Raw genomic sequence first — 20,430 nt, 5'->3', positions numbered from 1 at the left:
TCTGACTTTTTTTTTCTATGTACACAAAAGGCCTTTTTCTCTCAAATATTAATCACAAATTTGTCTAAATTTGAGTTATGAGCACTTCTCTTTTGCCAAAATAATCCATCCTCCTCACAGGTGTGGCATATAAAGATTACACAGGTGTGCCTTAGGCTGGCCACAATAAAAGGCCACTGTAAAATGTGGAGTTTTATCACACAGCACATTGCCCGAGATATCACAAGTTTTGAGGGAGCATGGAATTGACATGCTGACTGCAGGAATGTCCACTAGATCTGTTGCCTGTGAATTGAATATTTATTTCTCTACCGGTAAAATATATCTTTGTACTGTGTACCGTGAACTTTTCAGTTAGCCATTAAGGCTAGGGCCCCACTTTGCGTTTTTACCTGCGTTTCTGCAGCATTTTTAGAAGCACCTTTTTCATGCCAAATGGCCTGCGTTTTGCCTTTCCATGATCTTCTATGGATAAATGTGATTTCCAGACCCCACTTTGCGTTTTAAAACGCTGCGTTAATTTGCATATTTTGTGGCAAAAACCATGTGTTGAAAGAAGCAGCATGTCAATTGTTTTTGCCATTTTGGGTGCGTTTTGCTAACATCGAAGTCAATGAGAAATGGCCAAAACCAAGATTCCTTCAAATTCCTGCATTTTACCTGCTTTTTCAATGCAGAAAACATGCGTTTTGCACTACCAAAACAAATTGCTTTTTCCTTTCGTCACGACAGCACCCACGAGAGAGGGATCCGCCCCCTTCAGGACAGGAAACCTACAGATAAAAAAGGGGCAGTCCCCCTCCCTCATCAGTTGGTTTCCTGTCCTGCTGGGATCGGAACCTACAGTACCTGGGTCCTGTTGAGTCTGTGCGGTCTCCAAGGGAACGGCGGAGCTCTGGATCCGGAAGCACGGTCGGTGGAGCTCCCCTCGTGGACTCCGTCCTCCGGTGCACCTCGTCCTCTTTCTCCTGGTCCGGCTTTGCCTCCAGGGATATGACGCCTGCAGCAGGGTGTGCTTCTACCGGATCGTGTGCGCGGCGGGGGGGGGTCCCTGCCGCGTCGAAGGTGCACGCTTCCCTGCTGCAGTGACCCGGAAGTATACAGGAGCACTTCCGGGGGAGCGGCCGGGAAGGTTCCTCGTGAAGCCCGTGGTCCCCTCCATCCTGGCCGGACGCTGCGGTGCTGGTAAGTCTATTGCGGTCGGGCCGGAGCCTCTCCCTGACGCGTGCCTGCGTCTTCACCGCTGCCCGGCGAACACACTGTGCTCGGTGGCCGGCGCCTCTCCCTGTGGCGCGGGCTGCGCCTTCCGGCTGCACGGCGGGTGCGCTGTGTCCGGGGCCGCGTCCACGCTCTGTCTCCTCGGCGGTGTCTCGGCAGTGCACGGAGGATCGTCCCGGAGTCCCTGCCTGCGCTGGTCCGGGGTCGGTGCGTGGCTTCGGGCCGGGCTGTGTGGCTTCCTGATCGGACTTTGGAGCTGGATTCTGCCGCATGGCCCGGGGCCCCTGTAGCCTCTGTGTTTGCCTGGCCCCCTGTGCCTCTGTGGACTCCTGGCCCCTGTGGCCTCCGTGGACTTCGGGGCCCTATGGCCTCTGTGGACTCCAGGCCCCTATGGCCTCTGTGGACTCCAGGCCCCTGTGGCCTCTGTTGACTCCAGGCCCCTGTGGCCCCTGTGGCCTCTGTGGACTCTGTGGTCTCCTGGCTCCTGTGGACTCCTGGCTCCTGTGGCCTCTGTGGACTCCTGGCTCCTGTGGCCTCTGTGGATTCCTGGCCCCTGTGGCCTCTGTGGCCCCTGTGGCCCCTGTAGGCTCCTGGCCCCTGTAGGCTCTGTGCCCTTGTGGCCCCTGTCGGCTCCTGGCCCCCTGTGGGCTCCTGGCACCTGTGGCCTCTGTGGGTTCCTGGCCCCTGTGGCCTCTGGCACCTTCTGGTCCCTGTGGCCTCCGGGCCCCTGTGCCTCTGTGTCTCCTGGCCCATGTGGCCTATGTGTTTTTCTGGCCCATGTGGCCTGTGTGTGTCCTCCGGGCCTCTGGGCCTCTGAGCCTCCTGACCTCGGTGGCCTCTGGGCCTCCTGGCCTCTGTGGCCTCTGGGCCTCCTGGCCTCTGTGGCCTCTGGGCCTCCTGGTGTCTGTGACCTCTTTGTCCTCTAGCCCCCCTGTCTTCTGGTCTCGCGCCCTCCGGGCCTCTGGCCTCTGGCCTTCCCGGCCTCTGGGCCTCCTGGCCTTTGCGCTTCCTGGGGTTGGGTCCATGGGCCTCCTGGTCCCTGTACCTCCTGGCCTCCGGCCCTCCTGGCCTCGGGCCTCTGTGTCTCTGGGCCTCGTGCTCCGGGCCTCGTGCTTCCTGGCGTGTGCCTCTGTTCCTCTGTGCTGCCTGCTCTTGGTCCTCTGTGCCTCATGACCTTGGTCCTCTGTGCTGCCTGCCCTTGGGCCGCTGTGTCTCCTGGCCTGGGGCCGCTGTCCCCCCTGGCCTTTGACCGCTGTGCCTCTGGCCTCGGGCCTCTGTGCCTTCTGGCCTCGGGCCTCTGTGCATTCTGGCCTCGGGCCTCTGTGCCTTTCGGGCCTCTGTGCCTTCTGACCTCGGGCCTCTGGGCCTTCTGGCCTCGGGCCTCTGTGCCTTCTGGCCTCGGGCCTCTGTGCCTTCTGGCCTCGGGCCTCTGTGCCTTCTGGCCTCGGGTCTCTGGGCATTCTGGCCTCGGGCCTTTGTACTTCTTGGCCTCGGGCCTTTGTGCCTCCTGGCCTCGGTGCCTCCTGCCTTCGGGCCTCTATGTGTACTGTCTCTGTGCCTTGGGCTTCCTGGCCGCGCGCCTTGGTTGCCTCCTGACCTCGTGCTCCTGCCTCGGTGCCTCTGGCCTCTTGGCTTCCTGGTCTCTGTGGCTTCCTGGCCTCTGTGTGGCTTCCTGGCCTCTGTGTGGCTTCCTGGCCTCTGTGTGGCTTCCTGGCCTCTGTGTGGCTTCCTGGCCTCTGTGTGGCTTCCTGGCCTCTGTGTGGCTTCCTGGCCCCTGTGTGGCTTCCGGGCCTCTGTACGGCTTCCTGGCCTCTGTGTGGCTTCCTGGCCTCTGTGTGGCTTCCTGGCCTCTGTGTGGCTTCCTGGCCTCTGTGTGGCTTCCTGGCCTCTGTGTGGCTTCCTGGCCTGTGTGTGGCTTCCTGGCCTCTGTGTGGCTTCCTGGCCTGTGTGTGGCTTCCGGGCCTGTGTGTGGCTTCCTGGCCTCTGTGTGGCTTCCTGGCCTCTGTGTGGCTTCCTGGCCTCTGTGTGGCTTCCTGGCCTCTGTGTGGCTTCCTGGCCTCTGTGTGGCTTCCTGGCCTCAGTGTGACTTCCTGGCCTGTGTGTGGCTTCCTGGCCTGTGTGTGGCTTCCTGGCCTGTGTGTGGCTTCCGGGCCTGTGTGTGGCTTCCGGGCCTGTGTGTGGCTTCCTGGCCTCTGTGTGGCTTCCTGGCCTCTGTGTGGCTTCCTGGCCTCTGTGTGGCTTCCTGGCCTCTGTGTGGCTTCCTGGTCTCTGTGTGGCTTCCTGGCCTCTGTGTGCCTTCCTGGCCTCTGTGTGCCTTCCTGGCCTCTGTGTGCCTTCCTGGCCTCTGTGTGCCTTCCTGGCCTCTGTGTGCCTTCCTGGCCTCTGTGTGCCTTCCTGGCCTCTGTGTGCCTTCCTGGCCTCTGTGTGCCTTCCTGGCCTCTCTGTGCCTTCCTGGCCTCTGTGTGGCTTCCTGGCCTCTGTGTGGCTTCCTGGCCTCTGTGTGGCTTCCGGCCCTCTGTGTGGTCCGGGCCTCTGTGTAGTTCCGGGCATCGGGGCCTCCTGGCCCCGTGCCTCTGTGCTTCCTGGCTCCGGCCTCTGTGCCTCTTAGCCTCTTGGCCTCTGTGCCTCTTGGCTCCGGCCTCTGTGCCTCTTGGCCTCTCTGCCTCTTGGCCTTTGTGCCTCTTGGCTTCTTGGTCTCTGTGCCTTCTTGGCCCCTGTGCCTTCTTGGCCTCTGGGCCTCCTGGCCCCATGCCTCTGTGCCTCCTGGCTCCGGCCTCTTGGCTTCTGTGCCTATTGGCCTCTTGGCCTCTGTGCCTTTTGGCCTCTGTGCCTTTTGGCCTCTGTGCCTCTTGGCCTGCTGTGCCTTCCTGGCCTCTGTGCCTTCCTGGCCTCTGTGGCTTCCTGGTCTCTGTGCCTTCCTGGCCTCTGTGCCTTCCTGGCCTCTGTGCCTTCCTGGCCTCTGTGCCTCCTGGCGTGGGCCTCCTGGCCCTATACCTCCTGGCTCCGGCCTCTATGCCTCTGTGCCTCTTGGCCTCTGTGCCTCTTGGCCTTTGTCGTCTTGGTCCTTGTGCCTCTGTGCCTCGGGGCCTCTGTGCCTCTTGGCCTCTGTGCCTCTTGGCCTCTGTACCTCTTGGCCCTTGTGCCTCGATGCCTCTTACCTCTTGGCCTCTGTGCCTCTGTGCCCCTTGGCCTCTGTGCCTCTTCGCCTCTATGCCTCTTGGCCTCGGGGCCTCTTGGCCTCCGTACCTCTGTGCCTCTTGGCCTCTGTGCCTCTTGGCCTCTGGGCCTCTGTGCCTCTTGGCCTCTGGGCCTCTTGGCCTCTTGGCCTCTGTGCCTCTTGGCCTCTGGGCCTCTTGGCCTCTAGGCCTCTGTGCCTCTGGGCCTCTGTGCCTCTTGGCCTCTGGGCCTCTTGGCCTCTGGGCCTCTGGGCCTCTGTGCCTCTGGGCCTCTGTGCCTCTTGGCCTCTTGGACTCTGTGCCTCTTGGACTCTGGGCCTCTTGGACTCTGGGCCTCTAGGGCTCTGTGCCTCTTGGCCTCTGTGCCTCTTGGCCTCTGAGTCCTCGGGGCCTCCTGGTCGTGTGGGCCTGTGTTCTCGTCCTGCGTCTCTAGGCCTTGCGCTTTTATGCTTGCTCCTTGCGGCGCTCCTGCCTTGCGCCTCTGCCGCCTTGCGCCTCCCTGACCTTCCTCCTGGCCTGGCGCCTCGGACTTCCTGCTTCGCCTCTGAGTCTCTTCTCCTCCTCGTCCGGTACGGTGCCGTCCCTGTTCCTCTGTCTCTTGGTCGCCCTTGCTTCTGCTGGGCAAGTTCGCGCCTGTCCGGCCCTGTCCGTTGGTCCTTCCTTCCTTAGGGTGTTCCGGTTCGGGTTGTTCTCCTGCCGCGCGGGGTGTCTTTGGGTTTTTTCCCGCGCGGGGTGCTTTCTCCATTCCTTCGTTTCGGGGGGCTCTGTCCTCGCCTATGTCGCTAGGTCGGCCCCTTGGCGGCGGGGTTGGTCTTTGTTCTTTGTCTTTCAGGATTCCGGCTGTGGTCCTCGCGTGGCGTGACGTCCCTTATCCCGATGGCTGTGGGATGCTGTTTCCCTATCGTCTGTGGTGATGCGAGTTCCTCTGGCCTCCTCGGTGTCGGATCCTTCTCCTGGGCGGTTGCCTCCCCCTTGGGTGAATGTGACCTGTGTCTCCATCGATGGTATTGTACGGCTGCACCCTGGTCCTCTCCGTCCGCCTTTCCGGGCTCTGCCGGCTGGCCTTTGTTCTTCCACTGTCTTCCCTTGGAGGCTTGGCCCTTCGCGCAGTTTTTTCCCACCCTCTGAGTGTATTCTCTCTAAGTCTCTCGTGGGTGCTGTCGTGACGAAAGGAAAAGACTATATTACTTACCGGTAATGGGATTTTCCTGAGTCCATGACAGCACCCTTTACACCCCTGCCCTTTCTTGTTTGTTTTTCACCATTTGGTGTCCTGGGATTGTCAATTTTGTATATTCATTCATTGGCGGTTCCTCTCCCGGTTCTCTGCAACCAACTGATGAGGGAGGGGGACTGCCCCTTTTTTATCTGTAGGTTTCCTGTCCTGAAGGGGGCGGATCCCTCTCTCGTGGGTGCTGTCGTGGACTCAGGAAAATCCCATTACCGGTAAGTAATATAGTCTTTTGAACCTCAAAATAATGATTTCATATGTCCCTTTACACACACACACATACATACACATACACATAGAAAAATATACTTTTATTGCTATTTTACCAATAAAATGTATATTACCGCTATAATTTCATGAAATATATCCATTTTAATTATTTTTTCCATTAATATAGATCTGATCCTTTTTTTTCTCTTTTTTTTCAGTCTGTTTGACAGTTTCAACTTTATTTATCAGTGTCTTGATGTTCAAAACGCATCTGTCAAAACGCAGGTGAAAAAGCATGCAAAAAGCGCTTAAAACGCATAAATACGCATGCGTTTTTAGCGCTAAATTTCTGGAAAAGGCATCTTTGGTCAAATCAATTAAGCCCAAAACGTGCGTTCTGAACTGCAAGTAGGAGAACGCAAAGTGGGGCTTTAGCCTAAAAGGTATCAACCACTGAGGACTTCAATTCTTTTAAACAATTTTTTATTTCTCTACCATAAGTCGTCTCCAAAGGCATTTCAGAGAGTTTGGCAGTGCATCCAACTGGCCTCACATCCACAGACCACACCAGCCCAGGACCTCAGCATCCAGCATCTTCACCTCCAAGATCATCTCCGATCAGCCTCCTGGACATCTGCTGCAACAATTGGTTTGCATAACCAAAGAATTTCTGTATAAACTGTCAGAAACCTTCTTAGGGAAGCTCATCTGCATGCTTGTCATCCTCATTGGGGTCTCCACCTGACTGCATTTTATCGTCATAACTGACTTAAGTGTGCAAATGCTCACATTCAACGGCATCTGCCACGTTGGAGAGATGTTCTGTTCACAGATGAATCCTGATTTTCACTGTATAGGGCAGATTGCACACTGGCAAATGGTGGTGACACCAGACACTGACTGGTTTTCTGCCACCTCTTCTATACTGTACAACTCCACATTTTTAGAGTGGCCTTCTATTGTGACCAGCCAAAGACACACCTGTACAATAATCATGCTGCCTAGTCAGCATCTTGATACACCTGTGAGGTGGATGGATCTCAGAAAAGGAGAAGTGATCACGAACACAGGTTTAGACAAATTAATGAACAATATTTGAGAGAAAAATGCCTTTTGTGTACATAGAAAAATCAATCAACAGAAATTGCCGCAGCTACCTACCCCTGGGCATCAGCCGTATTGCTTTTGTAGACGGCAGACGGTAATCCTCCACATACACTGGGCAAGTGGTGCTTATCCCCCAAGCAAAAAAAATTCCTGGATAGAGTCCAACAATAGAGATAGGGCAGCACTCACCAGCGTCCGGTAAAAGAGACTTTATTTATTCATGGTGCAGGTAAAAAAGCAGGAGCAGAGTGGACAGCAGGGCCCCCTCATGGACGACAGCCGTTTCGCGTGTACTCACGTTTATTTATTCATGGTGCAGGTAAAAAAGCAGGAGCAGAGTTGACAGCAGGGCCCCCTCATGGACGACAGCCGTTTCGCGTGTACTCACGCTACCCGAGGAAGCGTGAGTACACGCGAAACGGCTGCCGTCCATGAGGGGGCCCTGCTGTCAACTCTGCTCCTGCTTTTTTACCTGCACCATGAATAAATAAAGTCTTTTTTTACTGGACGCTGGTGAGTGCTGCCCTATCTCTATTGTTGGACTCTGTACATAGAAAAATGATTAATCTTTGAGTTCAGCTGATAAACACCACTTGTCTTTGCTCTCCTTTTTCATATTTTTGTTCAGTGTGTGTATATATAAAGCTTCTGATCCTGTACAGACACTGCTACAGCCAGCGTGCCATCTAGCGGTGGCATGTGACTTTAAAAGTTATAACTATTTCACAACAAAATTGCAACTTGTGAAAGTGACGACATCTGTATTGACAAAAAAACATTCTGAAAAAATGATTCACAAAGTTTAACGGCAACTTTTTTTTTTTGTAAATTATCAATTTCTATTTTTTTATTTATTTATTTTTTTGTCCTAGTTCTATGGGATGTATTTAACAGTCCAAGCACCAGAGCCCTCTTTTATTAAGCTTTAAATTTTATTTTTTATTTTTTTTCTTTCTCCCACATACTGGTGTCTGTGTCTTGTTTTGGTGCTTCCTTTCCAATTTGACTATGGGGAAAGTGACCAAGCAAAAGATAACTAAATGAATAAACTAAAATATAATTCATTTTTATTAACCAAGCCTATCAGTTAAATGGCAGCTATTATTCACTGAATAAAGTAAATGCACCAAAATCGTAATAGAATCTTACAAAAATAGACTAATTCACATCCTCCAAATAATCATCAGTTATCTTATTGTGAATGAAAGACATACTTTACACTTGTTTTGAAATATCCAAGGCATTATTCACATTTAGTCCAATTCCCATCACACTCTGTGAGGAAGGTATCATCATTGATGACACTCTCCTGATCCAGTAACCATGATCCCACAAGTAAATATTTAATTCTCTTTATAAAAGGAAATTCAGCAGTTTAGTAGTAGGATAATCATAACTAAGCTATGAAAAGCTAGTAATTTCAGTCTCGCTTTAGCCTTTTTGGTTCTAAAGATTGCAATCTATCCAAAACCTGTCTCTGCTTGAGAATTTGGACCCGATTACCTCCTCTCTGTAGCTTCACCTGCTCCAAGGTTTGAAAATGCAATGGAGAAACATTGTCCACATTGCAGTGAGGTGGTATAGGCAGTAACTTTCGTCTATATATATATATATATATATATATATATATATATATATATATATATATATATATATATATATATATATATATATATATATATATATATATATATATATATATATATATTATATAATATATATATATATATATATATATTCCTTTTTTCTTTCTTTTCTTGACAGATCTTGTGTATGGATAACTTTTTTTTTTTTTTTTTTTGTAGGGTCATTTTTCCAACAAAGTCCACACGGACATTGCAGCATGCAAACTACAAAATTACGTGTGTGTGTGTGTCTGTGTGTGTGTGTTTTTAAAAAAAATAAAAAATTGTTTCATAGGTTTTCATCCGTATTTATTAGCAAAGGGACTTTTGCCCTTCTGAATTGTACACATTGCTCGAGAGTTATTATACGAGAACTTTTTCATCATCCATATACAGACTTCGTAAAAAAAAGTCTGTATATGGATGATGAAAAATGTTTTTGTGTAATAACTTGAGCAATGTGTACAATTCAGAAGAGCAAAAGTCCCTTTTCTAAATGTGGATAAAAACCTCTGAACCAATTTTTTTTTTTTTTTTTCTTTTTACAATGCTGCCAAATATTAGCCAATGTTTTTCTGTTCTGTTTCTAATCATTTTATTGAATAGCCCCTTTTGCCAGAGTTTAAATGAAACCTGTCAAGTGCAATATGCACCCAGAATCATGAGCAGTTCTGGGTGCATATTGCGAATCCCTGCCTAACTGTCCCTGTATACACTAGCATAGATAAAGAGATTTTTTTTCACCGTAAGCTAATGAGCGAGGGCAGTAGTCCCCTGGGCGTTGCTTCCCTTGCCATTCACCCCCATTAGCATGTTAGTACGTCTCTGTAAGTGTGCTATCATGCTAATGAATACGCAGTGTCACAGGATGTTCTCACTCACCTATCCGCCGCCATCGCCAACCGTCGCTGGATTTTAGCTTAGTGCGCATGACCCCGGAGTTTGGGTCATGCGCACTACATCAATTTGAAGCCAGGACACATACACCCGGCTTCATAGTGCGCATGACCCAAACTCCGAGGACATACGCACTGAGCCGAAATCCCCCGTTGGACGTGATGGCAGCGGATAGGTGAGATCATCCTGTGACTCTGCGTGTTCATTAGCATGTCCACAAAACCTGTCTTATTTTTATGTTGGATAACCCTTTTTCATTTTTGGGGTCGTTTCTCCAAGTAGAAGTACATGATCCATCAAAAAAAAGCTACTGCCTATACCATCACACTCTGAAATGTGGACAATGTTTCTCCACTGTGTTTTCAAACCTTGGAGCAGGTGAAGCTACAGAGAGGAGGTAATCGGGTCCAAATTCTCAAGCAGAGACAGGTTTTGGATAGATTGCAATCTTTAGAACCAAAAAGGCTAAATCGAGACTGAAATTACTAGCTTTTTATAGCTTAGTTATGATTATCCTACTACTAAACTGCTGAATATCCTTTTATAAAGAGAATTATTTACCTGCAGGATCATGGTTACTGGTGCAGGAGAGTTTGTCATCAATGATGATGCTTTCTTTACAGGGCGTGATGGGAATTGGACTATATGTGAAGACGTCCCCAGCGAAACGCACGTCAGTACTTGTCCTTATTCATCTGCTCCTGGCATAGTATCCACAGCCTGACACTTGTCCTTTTATAGCTGTTTATGTGTCCTTAACTTTCTCTTTGCCTCTCCTGTTGTTTGTGTCGCGGGCGGGGAGGAGGGTGTCAGCACACTACGCTCACCCCTTCTGCTTGGGTCCGGCGGCTGCTGCTCAGTGGTGGCTCGAGCTGTGGGCCGGATCCCGGGGGTTTCTCGAGCGGCACTCCTCGCCCGTGAGTGAAAGGGGTTGTTTGGGTGTGGGGATTGTTTATTGTCCGTGACGCCACCCACGGTTGTGGTGATTGCACCACCGCTGCTCTGGATGGGGATCCCGGGGATGGTGATGCGGAGCAGCCAGGTGTTGTGTTGCCCCTCCGTGGGTAGGGGTTGGTGATCCCGGGGCCCGGTGATGGCTTGGGGGGTGCAGGGCCTGGTGGGCGCAGGGACGCGGGGGCAGCGCTGTACCTTGCGGCACTGTGGTACTCACTCAGCCTGAGACGTTGACACAGTTTTTACGGTAAACCAGACTGCTGGTAAGACGGTCCCACGGACGGCTGCACTTGCTCTCCCGGTAGGTGACGGTGATGTCCCTTTTCCTAGCACCTTGGTGTACTTGTTGGTTGCGATGGGTCCCCACCGGTAACCCGCTCCCCGGCTTCAAGCTGGACCGGAGGAGCTCTACTCTTTGCCCGCAGGCGCTGGCCCTAAGAAACTGGTGCCTTGGCGGTGGCGGTGTCTCTCTTACACTGGCTGGGCTGTTGCCTTCAATCGGGACTTGGTTGTTGGGGGATCTACGTCCCCTTCACTGACGGATTCGGCAAATTACGGCGACTCCAAGCCTTGCCGGGGTCCGAGAGGCCCCTGCCCTGGTGCTGACTGTCCTTCGGAACACTGCTCCAGACCACCGGGCACACAGCCTACGGGGTCCTTCCAGGAACTTCCAAACGGTCCCCCTTCAGACAGTCACCGCCGTTGCTGACCTTGCTGACCTGCCCTGCACTCAGCTGGACTCTTCAGGCTTTGCACACTCTTTCTGTTCTGTCACCACTCTTGCTTTCCTCCTTTACTACTTTTCTTTCTTCACTTTCGCTTAGCTGTTTACTTTAGCCCTGTCTGGGCTACTCCTCCACTCCTTCCACTTCCTCCTCCCTGACTCAACTCCAGCTCTAGACTGCCTGGTACTTCCCGCCTCCAGAGCTGTGATCTCCTCGGTGGGCGGAGCCAACCGCCTGGCCCACCCCCTGGTGTGAATCATCAGTCTCTGGAGGAAGGCAACAAGGATTTTTGGTTAGCTTAGATGTTTCTACCTGGGATGTAGGGTGTGGTGGTGTGCGACCTGTGTCCCCTGGCTTGCCCAGGGCGACACATTTGTTTTCTATTGTATTTGGGCCAGTGCAATACGTTTTGGGCTACCGCTTTTTCATATATTCAACTTTTGGGATTATATAGTGGCTATTTCCTAGTCCCTTTTATTGCCTTCTCTCTTTACTTGTATTACATTTTGTACGGATGGGCAAGTGCAATATTTCTGGCCTATATACTGCTTGTGCTTTTTTTTTGTTTTGTGGCTGCTCGTATATCCCTGTTTTTTTTTTTTTTTTTGTTTTTGTTTTTTTTTCTTCTGTTCCCTCCTCTGATGGCATTTGTTATATTGATTGGATAGTGCAATATTTTGTTGGGTTTTTTTTGTAACACTTTTCTAGGTTTGTATAGATATATTTCCAGTCAATATTTTTGTCTGAGATTCATCATTCAATTGTATTCACCTCTTGGGATTGTGCAATACCCCCTCTTTATTGAGTTCTAATATGAGAAAGATAGATAGATTACATAGATCGATCGATCGATGTCATGCACGTGTGCTTAAATAGGAAGCTTATGAAAGGAACGTTTTTTGGCTTATCTTTCTCTTTCAATGTTTTTTATCCTTCATGTTTCAATAAAGGTGTGATTGATTTTTATTCCTTGGCTATTTACTCTATTATTTTTAAAGGAATTGTTATATGTGACTAATGCCTTGGATATTTTAAACCAAGTATAAAACATGTCTTTCGTTCACAGGATGATAACTGAAGATTATTTGGAGGATGTGAATTAGTCTATGATATGATTTTTGTACATAATAGTAATGTTGTTTCACTATTTGAGGATTTTTTTTTCTCCCTTTTGTTCACTGAACACATTCCTACCATTTAAATGGTAGGCCTTGTTAATAAAATGACTGAAATATATTTAATTTTAGATATTTTTGCTTTAGCACATAATATAATTTAATATAATATATAATTTGAAGTGGATGATAATGCCAGTAATAGGTCTATATATATATGGTTGAAAACTCGCTGAATAAATTTGTATTAATTCTTCGTATGTATTTTTAGTATGCTTGTTTTTGTTTTTATTCTCATTTTATTATAAATTGTGTTTTAACACATTTATGTAAGATTGTTTATATTATGAGGAATAGACTTTGTAACTTGTAATTGCATTAGGGCAATTCAGGTGTTCGGTACACACCCTATTTAATGAAGTGCATTCACAATGAGAGGTTCTACCAGCCAACAGGTCATATTTGATATTTAGATCTTGAACATCATGTTTGGACATTTTAAAATCTATTTGATGCTTTTTATTTAAGTGTTTTCAAAGTGAGTGCTGATCCTCCTTTTTATAATGATTGGGGAGGCCGTCCTATGGTAAAGCACCACAACGTTACAGGGAGTGCCTGCCTGAACTTCATTGGTGTGTGTGTGTGTGTGTGTGTGTTTTGTTTTTTTTGTAGTATAATGTCCCACTAGCTCTGCATGGGTTTGAGCTGCCTACTTCATAATTTGGAATCTCTTATTGCAGCATATGAAGTATTTCTGATTCTTGGTGTTTGCTAGCGCCCCATACATAAGGCAGTTCTATTCCACGTTTCGTAGAATTCTTAAAATGTTGCTATACACTAAGCAATATTCCATATATCCAGGTAGTGGAAAGTATATACCCATAAATTCAATCTAATATATAAAGCTCAGTGTATGTTTGTATGTCCGCTAAAGGAATTTGCACCGTCGCATTTACAATCACGAAATTTTGCACAGACGACCCATGTGACCCAGGGAACGTCATAGACTGTGTTTTGACGGGAAAATTTAACCCCGCGCTATACAGTCAAACTCCAAAATCCTGCCTCCATTATACTGAATGGAGATGGGAGCTACTGGCTATTAATAGCAACTGTCAGTGGTTGCTATTGGAATAAAATAAACTGTTAGTATAAGAAGCTTATGTGTGAGGTAATAAGATGTCGGTGGTGAGACGGATAGAGACAGACAGAAAAAGAGACAGAGACACGGCCAAAGAGTCAGGCCGGCCAAAGAGTCAGGCCGACCAAAGAGTCACACAGACAGACAGCGACTGGGAGAGAGACAGAGAGACAGCGACTGGGAGAGAGACAGAGAGACAGCGACTGGGAGAGAGACAGCGACTGGGAGAGAGACAGCGACTGGGAGAGAGACAGCGACTGGGAGAGAGACAGAGAGACAGCGACTGGGAGAGAGACAGAGAGACAGCGACTGGGAGAGAGACAGAGAGACAGCGACTGGGAGAGAGACAGAGAGACAGCGACTGGGAGAGAGACAGAGAGACAGCGACTGGGAGAGAGACAGAGAGACAGCGACTGGGAGAGAGACAGCGACTGGGAGAGAGAGAGACAGCGACTGGGAGAGAGACAGAGAGACAGCGACTGGGAGAGAGACAGAGAGACAGTTACTATCCCGGGCAACACCTAGGTACTACAGCTAGTATATTTTTAAAAAGTAAAATTTGTATATGCTTCATAACTACGTACTGGTCACTTTTTATCCTAACCTAGCCTTTTATGCATCTACAGCCCATTCAGATCCCAATCTGTCTTGTGCAAGTATCTTAAGCACCGTCTGCACTGGGTCAAAAAAAAAACAAAAAACTGGTGCAGGACAGATGGGATGATAGAAGTGGGTCAGTGAGTTTTTGTAATTTTAACTAAAGAGAAGCTAATGAACTCCCAGGATTCTGGTCCAGCAGCCACTTCACTGCTCATCAGACTTGAGCCCTGCAAACTGCCTCATTATTAATTCTCTCAATTTTTTTTTTTTTGTTCATACCAATGATCATTTGCTTTCTTTACACAGTTGCTGCAGCAGCTCTGACTATAATAATGGGCGTGAGGTACAATCACAGTAGGAAACTCATGCCTGCTGGATTAGTAACAATAATAAGGTGAGTTTAATTTTTCTTCCAATTGCAAAGCAAGAATTACCCAATGTACTCTGCTGCTGAAGTGTGTGTGTCCCATTATTCGTGCACACACTCTCTTTATAAAAAGAGTTGCAGCAGGATTTTTCACCTTGGCTGTAAATTATCTGCTTTTAATACTGCATATGAGTTCATGACAGCACACAGAGACAGAGCCGGGGAATGACAATGAAGTCAGGTGAAGTTCATTCTCATTGCCTGCCTCTGTGTCTGCTGTCAGCGGGCATGTAGCAGAGCTGAATTGCCGGGGGACCGCACTGACAAAAATGCATAAAAAATGCATCCAAAATACATGCGTTTGGATGCATTCTTTTTGCCCAAACAGTGTCAAGTCTGCCAGAGGGTGCGCTTTTTTTCTGCACTGGTCAGGTCATAGTGTGCGCACATGCCCTAAGGGTAAGTTCACACACTGCGTTTTTTTTACGCTGCGTTTTTGTGCGTTTTTTGCAGCAAAAAACGCACAAACGCACCCACGGCAAAAAACGCATGCCATACATGAACAATGCTATTAAACAGTGTTGAAAAAAAAAAGTCTGATGTCATTTCCTTCTTCAAGATGTTTTTCATTCTCCACTAGTGTATGCAGGAGAGCAGACAGCTGCAGAACTACAAGGCTCAGCATGCTCCATCCAGGACTGTATGCTGGAGGGAGAGGCAGGGGGAGCAGAACTACAAGGCTCAGCATCTTCCATCCAGGACTGTATGCAGGAGTTTTTTGCCCCCTCAAAAAATGACGTGGGCTTCGCCATATTTTTGTATGCTAGCCAGGTACAGCAGGCAGGTACGGGCTGCCCCCAACCCCCAGCTGCCTATTTGTTCCCGACTGGGAACCAAAAATACAGGGACGCCCTTTTTTTTTTTTTTTTTTTTTTATTTCATGAATTTCATGAAATAATTAAAAAAAAAAAAAAGACGTGGGCTTCGCCCAATTTTTGAGTCCAGCCAGGTACAACTTGGCAGCTGGGGATTGGAATCTGCAGTGCTGGGTGCCCAAGCTTTCTGGGCACCCCCGCTACAAATTGCAGTCTGCAGCCACCCCAGAAAATGGTGCTTTCATAGAAGCGCCATCTTCTGGCGCTGTATCCAACTCTTCCAGCTGCCCTGATGCCGGGTGGCTCGCTGGGTAATAATGGGGTTAGGGCTAGCTGTATATTATCAGCTGGCCCTAAGCCCGAAATTCATGGTGTCACGCCAATATTAGACATGGCCACCATGAATCTCTAGTAAAGATAAAAAAAACACAACACACAGAAAAATATTTTTATTAGAAATAAGACAACACAATTAGTGACTCCATCTTTATTGAAATAGAGAACCCCCCCCCCCCCCCCCGCAGTAATCCTGGGTCAAGGGTCCCACGCCATCCAATCCGGATCCAATATCATCTGATCGGTTTGCTGGAAAGCAAAGCGATCAGATGATGTCAGGTTCAAGGGCCTGAATCACATCACACATCAGCTGATTGTATAAAAGCCGTTTCTACAATCCGCTGATGCATCAGTGCAAAAAAAAAACACAAAAACTCCACACGTCTATGCTGACTCTTGTCCGATTGCTGCAGGAGCTGCCGGTAATCAGCTGATGAAATCTCCTGACGGCATCAGCTGGTAGTGTTAGCCGGCCGGGCGGTAAAAAGCTGGCGTCACCGCGAGACTTACGATCAGCTGATGCGGCAGATGACCGCATCAGGTGATCATCGCCAGGTCCTGCAGCCATCGGACGTGCTTGGGAGTTGGCACACAGCCGGAGCGGGGGTGGCGGTATTGGGAAGAGGAGCTGGGAGTGGACATGGCACCGGGAGTCTGCAGACAGGTGAGTATGACTTTTTTTTTTTGTTTGTTTCTACTGTTCACTTTTGATTTAGCAGCTGCTTCCATCTCCCGTCCAGACATGGCGCAGGACGGGAGCGGACATGGCGCCGGGCGGGAGGTGGAAGCAGCGATGGCGGTACCAGGAGGATTCACGCTTCTGTGTTTACGAACAGAAGGAATCCTCTTCCTGTACATGTCACTTTACTACCCACCACTTAATAATTATATTTATTCATTTATATAGCGCTATTAATTCCATAGCGCTCTACATACATTGGCAACTACCGTATTTTTCGGACCATAAGACACACTTTTTTCCCCCAAATGTTGGGGGAAAGTGGGGGGTGCGCCTAATGGTCTGAATATAGGGAATGAGGGTGCTGCGGTGGAGCGGGTCATCGGCGGCACAAGCAGGCTGTGGCACCGCCTGCCGTGACCACGTTGGCCCGCTCATTACATATGCACGCCCATAATCCCTCCCATCATCTCTCAGCGCTGAAGCTGGCGCTGACAGGTGGGCGGGATGATGGGCGGGGGGAGGACCGCGCATATTAAACCGCCGACCGTGATCACCCCTGGCAACTACAGCCTGGAGTAATCATGCTGTATTCACTGCCCCCCGCGCATCATCATCAGCGCGGGGTGCAGTGAATCAGTACGGCATACTCACCGTTCTCCTGCAGCACCGCGATGTCCTCCTGTTTGTGCCGGTCAGGTGATCCGTGTAGAGAGCGGTGAGCACAGCGATGACGTCATCGCTGTGCGCACAGCTAGTCATGCAGACCAGCTGACCGGCACAGACAGGAGGACATCGGGATGCTGCAGGGAAGTGACCGGTGATGGCTCCACACTCCAGCAGCGCTGCTGCCGCCACAGACGGGGAGAAGCAATGCTGCATGGAGCGAGGAAAGGAGAGTATAAACGTTTTGGGTTTTTTTGTGTGTGATACAGAATACATGCCATATACCAGGATGGGGTTATTTATCAGGATGGGGGTATATAGCAGGATGGGTGTATATAGCAGGATGGGGCCATATAGCAGGATGGATGGGGTATATAGTAGGATAGATGGATGGGGGTATATAGCAGGATGGATGGCGGTATATAGCAGGATGGGGGCATATAGCAGGATGGGAGTATATAGCAGGATGCCAGTTTATAGCAGGATAAGGGCATGTACCAGGATGGGGTACATATACAAGGCAGGAGGATCATTACCAGGATGGAGTACCTTAGCAGAGAATTTGGGGACATTACCCCCATATTAGTGTCAGCAGCAGATCCTCGCACCATAAGTGTGTCATGACCACATTTTTTGCTAAAAATTTTATTTTCCTCCTCTAAAACCAGGGTGTTTCTTATGGTCCGGTGCGTCTTAGTCCGAAAAATACGGTTCTACCCACCACTTAATAATAATATTATTATTATTATTATTACTATTACTATTAATATTTATTCTTTTATATAGCGCTATTAATTCCCACTTGCGTTTATAGCTGCGTTTTTAGTCATAGAAACGCACTAAAACGAAGCTATATTTGCAATTTGCGTTTTTCATTGCGTTTTTGAACATCTCATTGAATTGAATGGGTGAAAAATGCAAAAATAATTGACATGCGTTTTTTGTGGGCACCACAAAAATTCCCCTAAAAAAGAACGCTGTGTGCAGACAGCAAAAATGAAAACTCATAGACTTTGCTGGGGGAAGCAAAGTCATGCAGTTTTCTGAGCAAAAATGCACCTGAAAATCGCACTGTGCGCACATAGCCTTACTCTCCCTTTATCCAGGTTGCTTTGTCAATGACATGCTAAATGACCGATGGCTTCCCACAGGCAGGGAATCGGCTATCAATCAGCATGACATCAGCAGTCATGCCCCTTCAACAGAGCAGAGTGGATGAGAAGCCACTGCTCTGTGGACATGACATCAGTGGAAGCTGCTGAATCGCTGGCAGGAGCGGTCGATGACCTTTGTGCCTGTAGGGATTGGATCTAGGCACAATAGGCAGATACTTAGCAACTACCTGCCTGTTCTTTATTAGGTACACTGTAAAAATTAAGATATTATCTAGGACTTTTTTTAAAATGTAAATTCTATGACATATTGGTTACTACAGTAAAACTAATAATTGCTTGCTAATTTCTACAGCATTGTCATGATCTTCAAGCTGCTAATCAACTTGACCTAGAGGCCTGCACTTACTGAAGACCTTCTCTAACCATGGATCAATTTTATACATTTTGCTAAAAATGAAATCTGCACTGAATCTTTATAATCTGTTGTATTGATTTTTCAATCTAGATATATTTTTGTTTTTCATATTGCCAAATAATTCAGCTGGAATTAATAAAACAAGCTTTTCCAGTGCTCCCAATGGTCTCTCTTATGTAGGTAAAACTTGGCAATACTGTACTGGTAAATCTTGTGCAGTCCACAAATGTAAACGTTTATTTGCTGGTAATAGGCCACACTTCCATGTTTTTGGGATTCTGTCAGGATTTAGGTGCTGATTTTATTATCATCAAACAGAATCCATTGACCTTCGTCTAACAATAATTTGTAAATGGAGTGTTATATCTGGTCATAGACATTAGGAAAATCTGTGTGGATTTTAAAATTCATAGTATGTTTGTTATTGCTTAATGTCTGCATGAAAATCAACTCTGGACTAGACTGGCGCTAATGCGGCTGCAAATCCTCGCGCTATCCCAAGCTTTAGCTACCATTTCTTCTACAAATTCACGTTGTTTGCTCTTGGAAAACCTGTGCTCATGTGAACATGACCCTTTTAACTACTACGGACACCATTTTCAGCCCAATAAATATGTGGAAAATTATTTTTAGTTCTGTATGACAGCTAGGTCACGGTCTTGATGTATGTTTAACCAAAAGAATGAGCCAGAGTATGTTGGTCTACATGCAAATTTGTAAGTGCATGTTGTTCACAATCGCCAACAAAACCGAAGATAAAAAAAAAACAATATAGACACCTACTCTGCAGTAAAAAGCAATAGTGCATATAAATAAATATAAATAACATGGGGTAGTTGATAACCATTGCTTTTAAACAAGAAAGCGTAAAGCCATCCGACCGTGACAAGGTGTACCCAAATCTGAATGGCACCTATATTCTTTAATATTAAAACCTTACCATGTATCAGAACAGTTCTCAATGTGAATAAGGACAGGGAGTGATTTGGTCCTAACATTAGAGAGTGCAGGTACTGCCCTGATTTGGGTACGCCTTGTCACTGTAGGATGGCGTTGCACTTTTTAATCAAAAAGTGTTTAAGTACCTGTTGTTGTTATTTATTTACACTATTGCTTTTTACTTATTTATAGTATGCCTTTTACTTGGCAAATCACACTTTTTTTTTTTTTTTTTTTTAAACCATGTTCCAAATTATTATGCAAATGATATTTTTTTCAGATTTTCCTAAATTGCTGGTGCAAATGACGGTCAGTCTAATAAAGGCCATCACCCGTTAGATTATGCATCAAATTTTATAGAAGAAACCTCCCAATGATAACAGTATAATCTTCAAAAGTAAAAAAACTCAAAATGCACTGTTCCAAATTATTAGACACAGTAGAGTTTCTAAACATGTTTATGTTTTTTTATTTATTTAATCGTATGAATGTATACCTTACCATCATATAAAAATAAACACCAGACAATAGACAGTGATTGAAAAATATCAAAAGGATAAAAATCAAAGTTGAATATCAAGATTTTCTATATATGCAATAGCGTTATCTTTTACAATATAGAAATCCTTCTTGTCACCATGGTAGGATCTCAGTGGGCACTCCTCAACAATGTGCTGGATAGTTTGACGATCTTCTCCACAGTCACAGGTCGGAGAGTCATATTTTCCCCACTTATACATAAAATCTGCACAGACGCCAAAGTTTGTTCTGATACGATTTAGAGTAACCCATGTTTTCCTTGGTAGATTGAAGCCTGGTGGAGGGTTTTGTAAATTAGGGAGCATTTGGGGATCACCGTCTATTACATTGACCCAAAGTTCTGGCCATTTATATGTTTTAACACTAGAACTACTGGACTCGTGACACCTATATAGAAATACATGGTGCAAAGTAGTCAAAATGACTACCTCAGTAGTTCTAGTGTTAAAGAACTGAAAATGCACATTTGTGGAATTTGCAGCATTAGGAGGTCACATTT

At 47.5% G+C, this 20,430-nt stretch overlaps 1 protein-coding gene across 4 annotated transcripts in view; it reads left to right on the top strand.

Annotated features, from left to right (window-relative positions):
- The window catches only part of LOC142295354 (transmembrane protein 14A-like), a 181,947-nt gene extending 162,669 nt beyond the window's left edge, over positions 1-19,278 (top strand). For 2 of the 4 annotated variants that reach the window (XM_075338460.1, XM_075338458.1), the window contains 2 exons: positions 14,306-14,393; positions 18,390-19,271. In XM_075338460.1, coding sequence (XP_075194575.1) covers positions 14,306-14,393; positions 18,390-18,429 — 128 coding nt within the window. In that variant the 3' untranslated portion in view covers positions 18,430-19,271. Of the gene's footprint in view, positions 1-14,305; positions 14,394-18,389 lie in introns of all 4 variants that reach the window. The other 2 variants (XM_075338457.1, XM_075338459.1) reach the window with 2 other exon arrangements.
- Positions 19,279-20,430: the final 1,152 nt, after the last annotated feature.

The sequence above is a fragment of the Anomaloglossus baeobatrachus genome, chromosome 3, assembly GCF_048569485.1.
Source record: "Anomaloglossus baeobatrachus isolate aAnoBae1 chromosome 3, aAnoBae1.hap1, whole genome shotgun sequence".
Taxonomy (NCBI): Eukaryota; Metazoa; Chordata; class Amphibia; order Anura; family Aromobatidae; genus Anomaloglossus; species Anomaloglossus baeobatrachus.
This window is presented reverse-complemented; position numbering and strand designations above follow the sequence as displayed.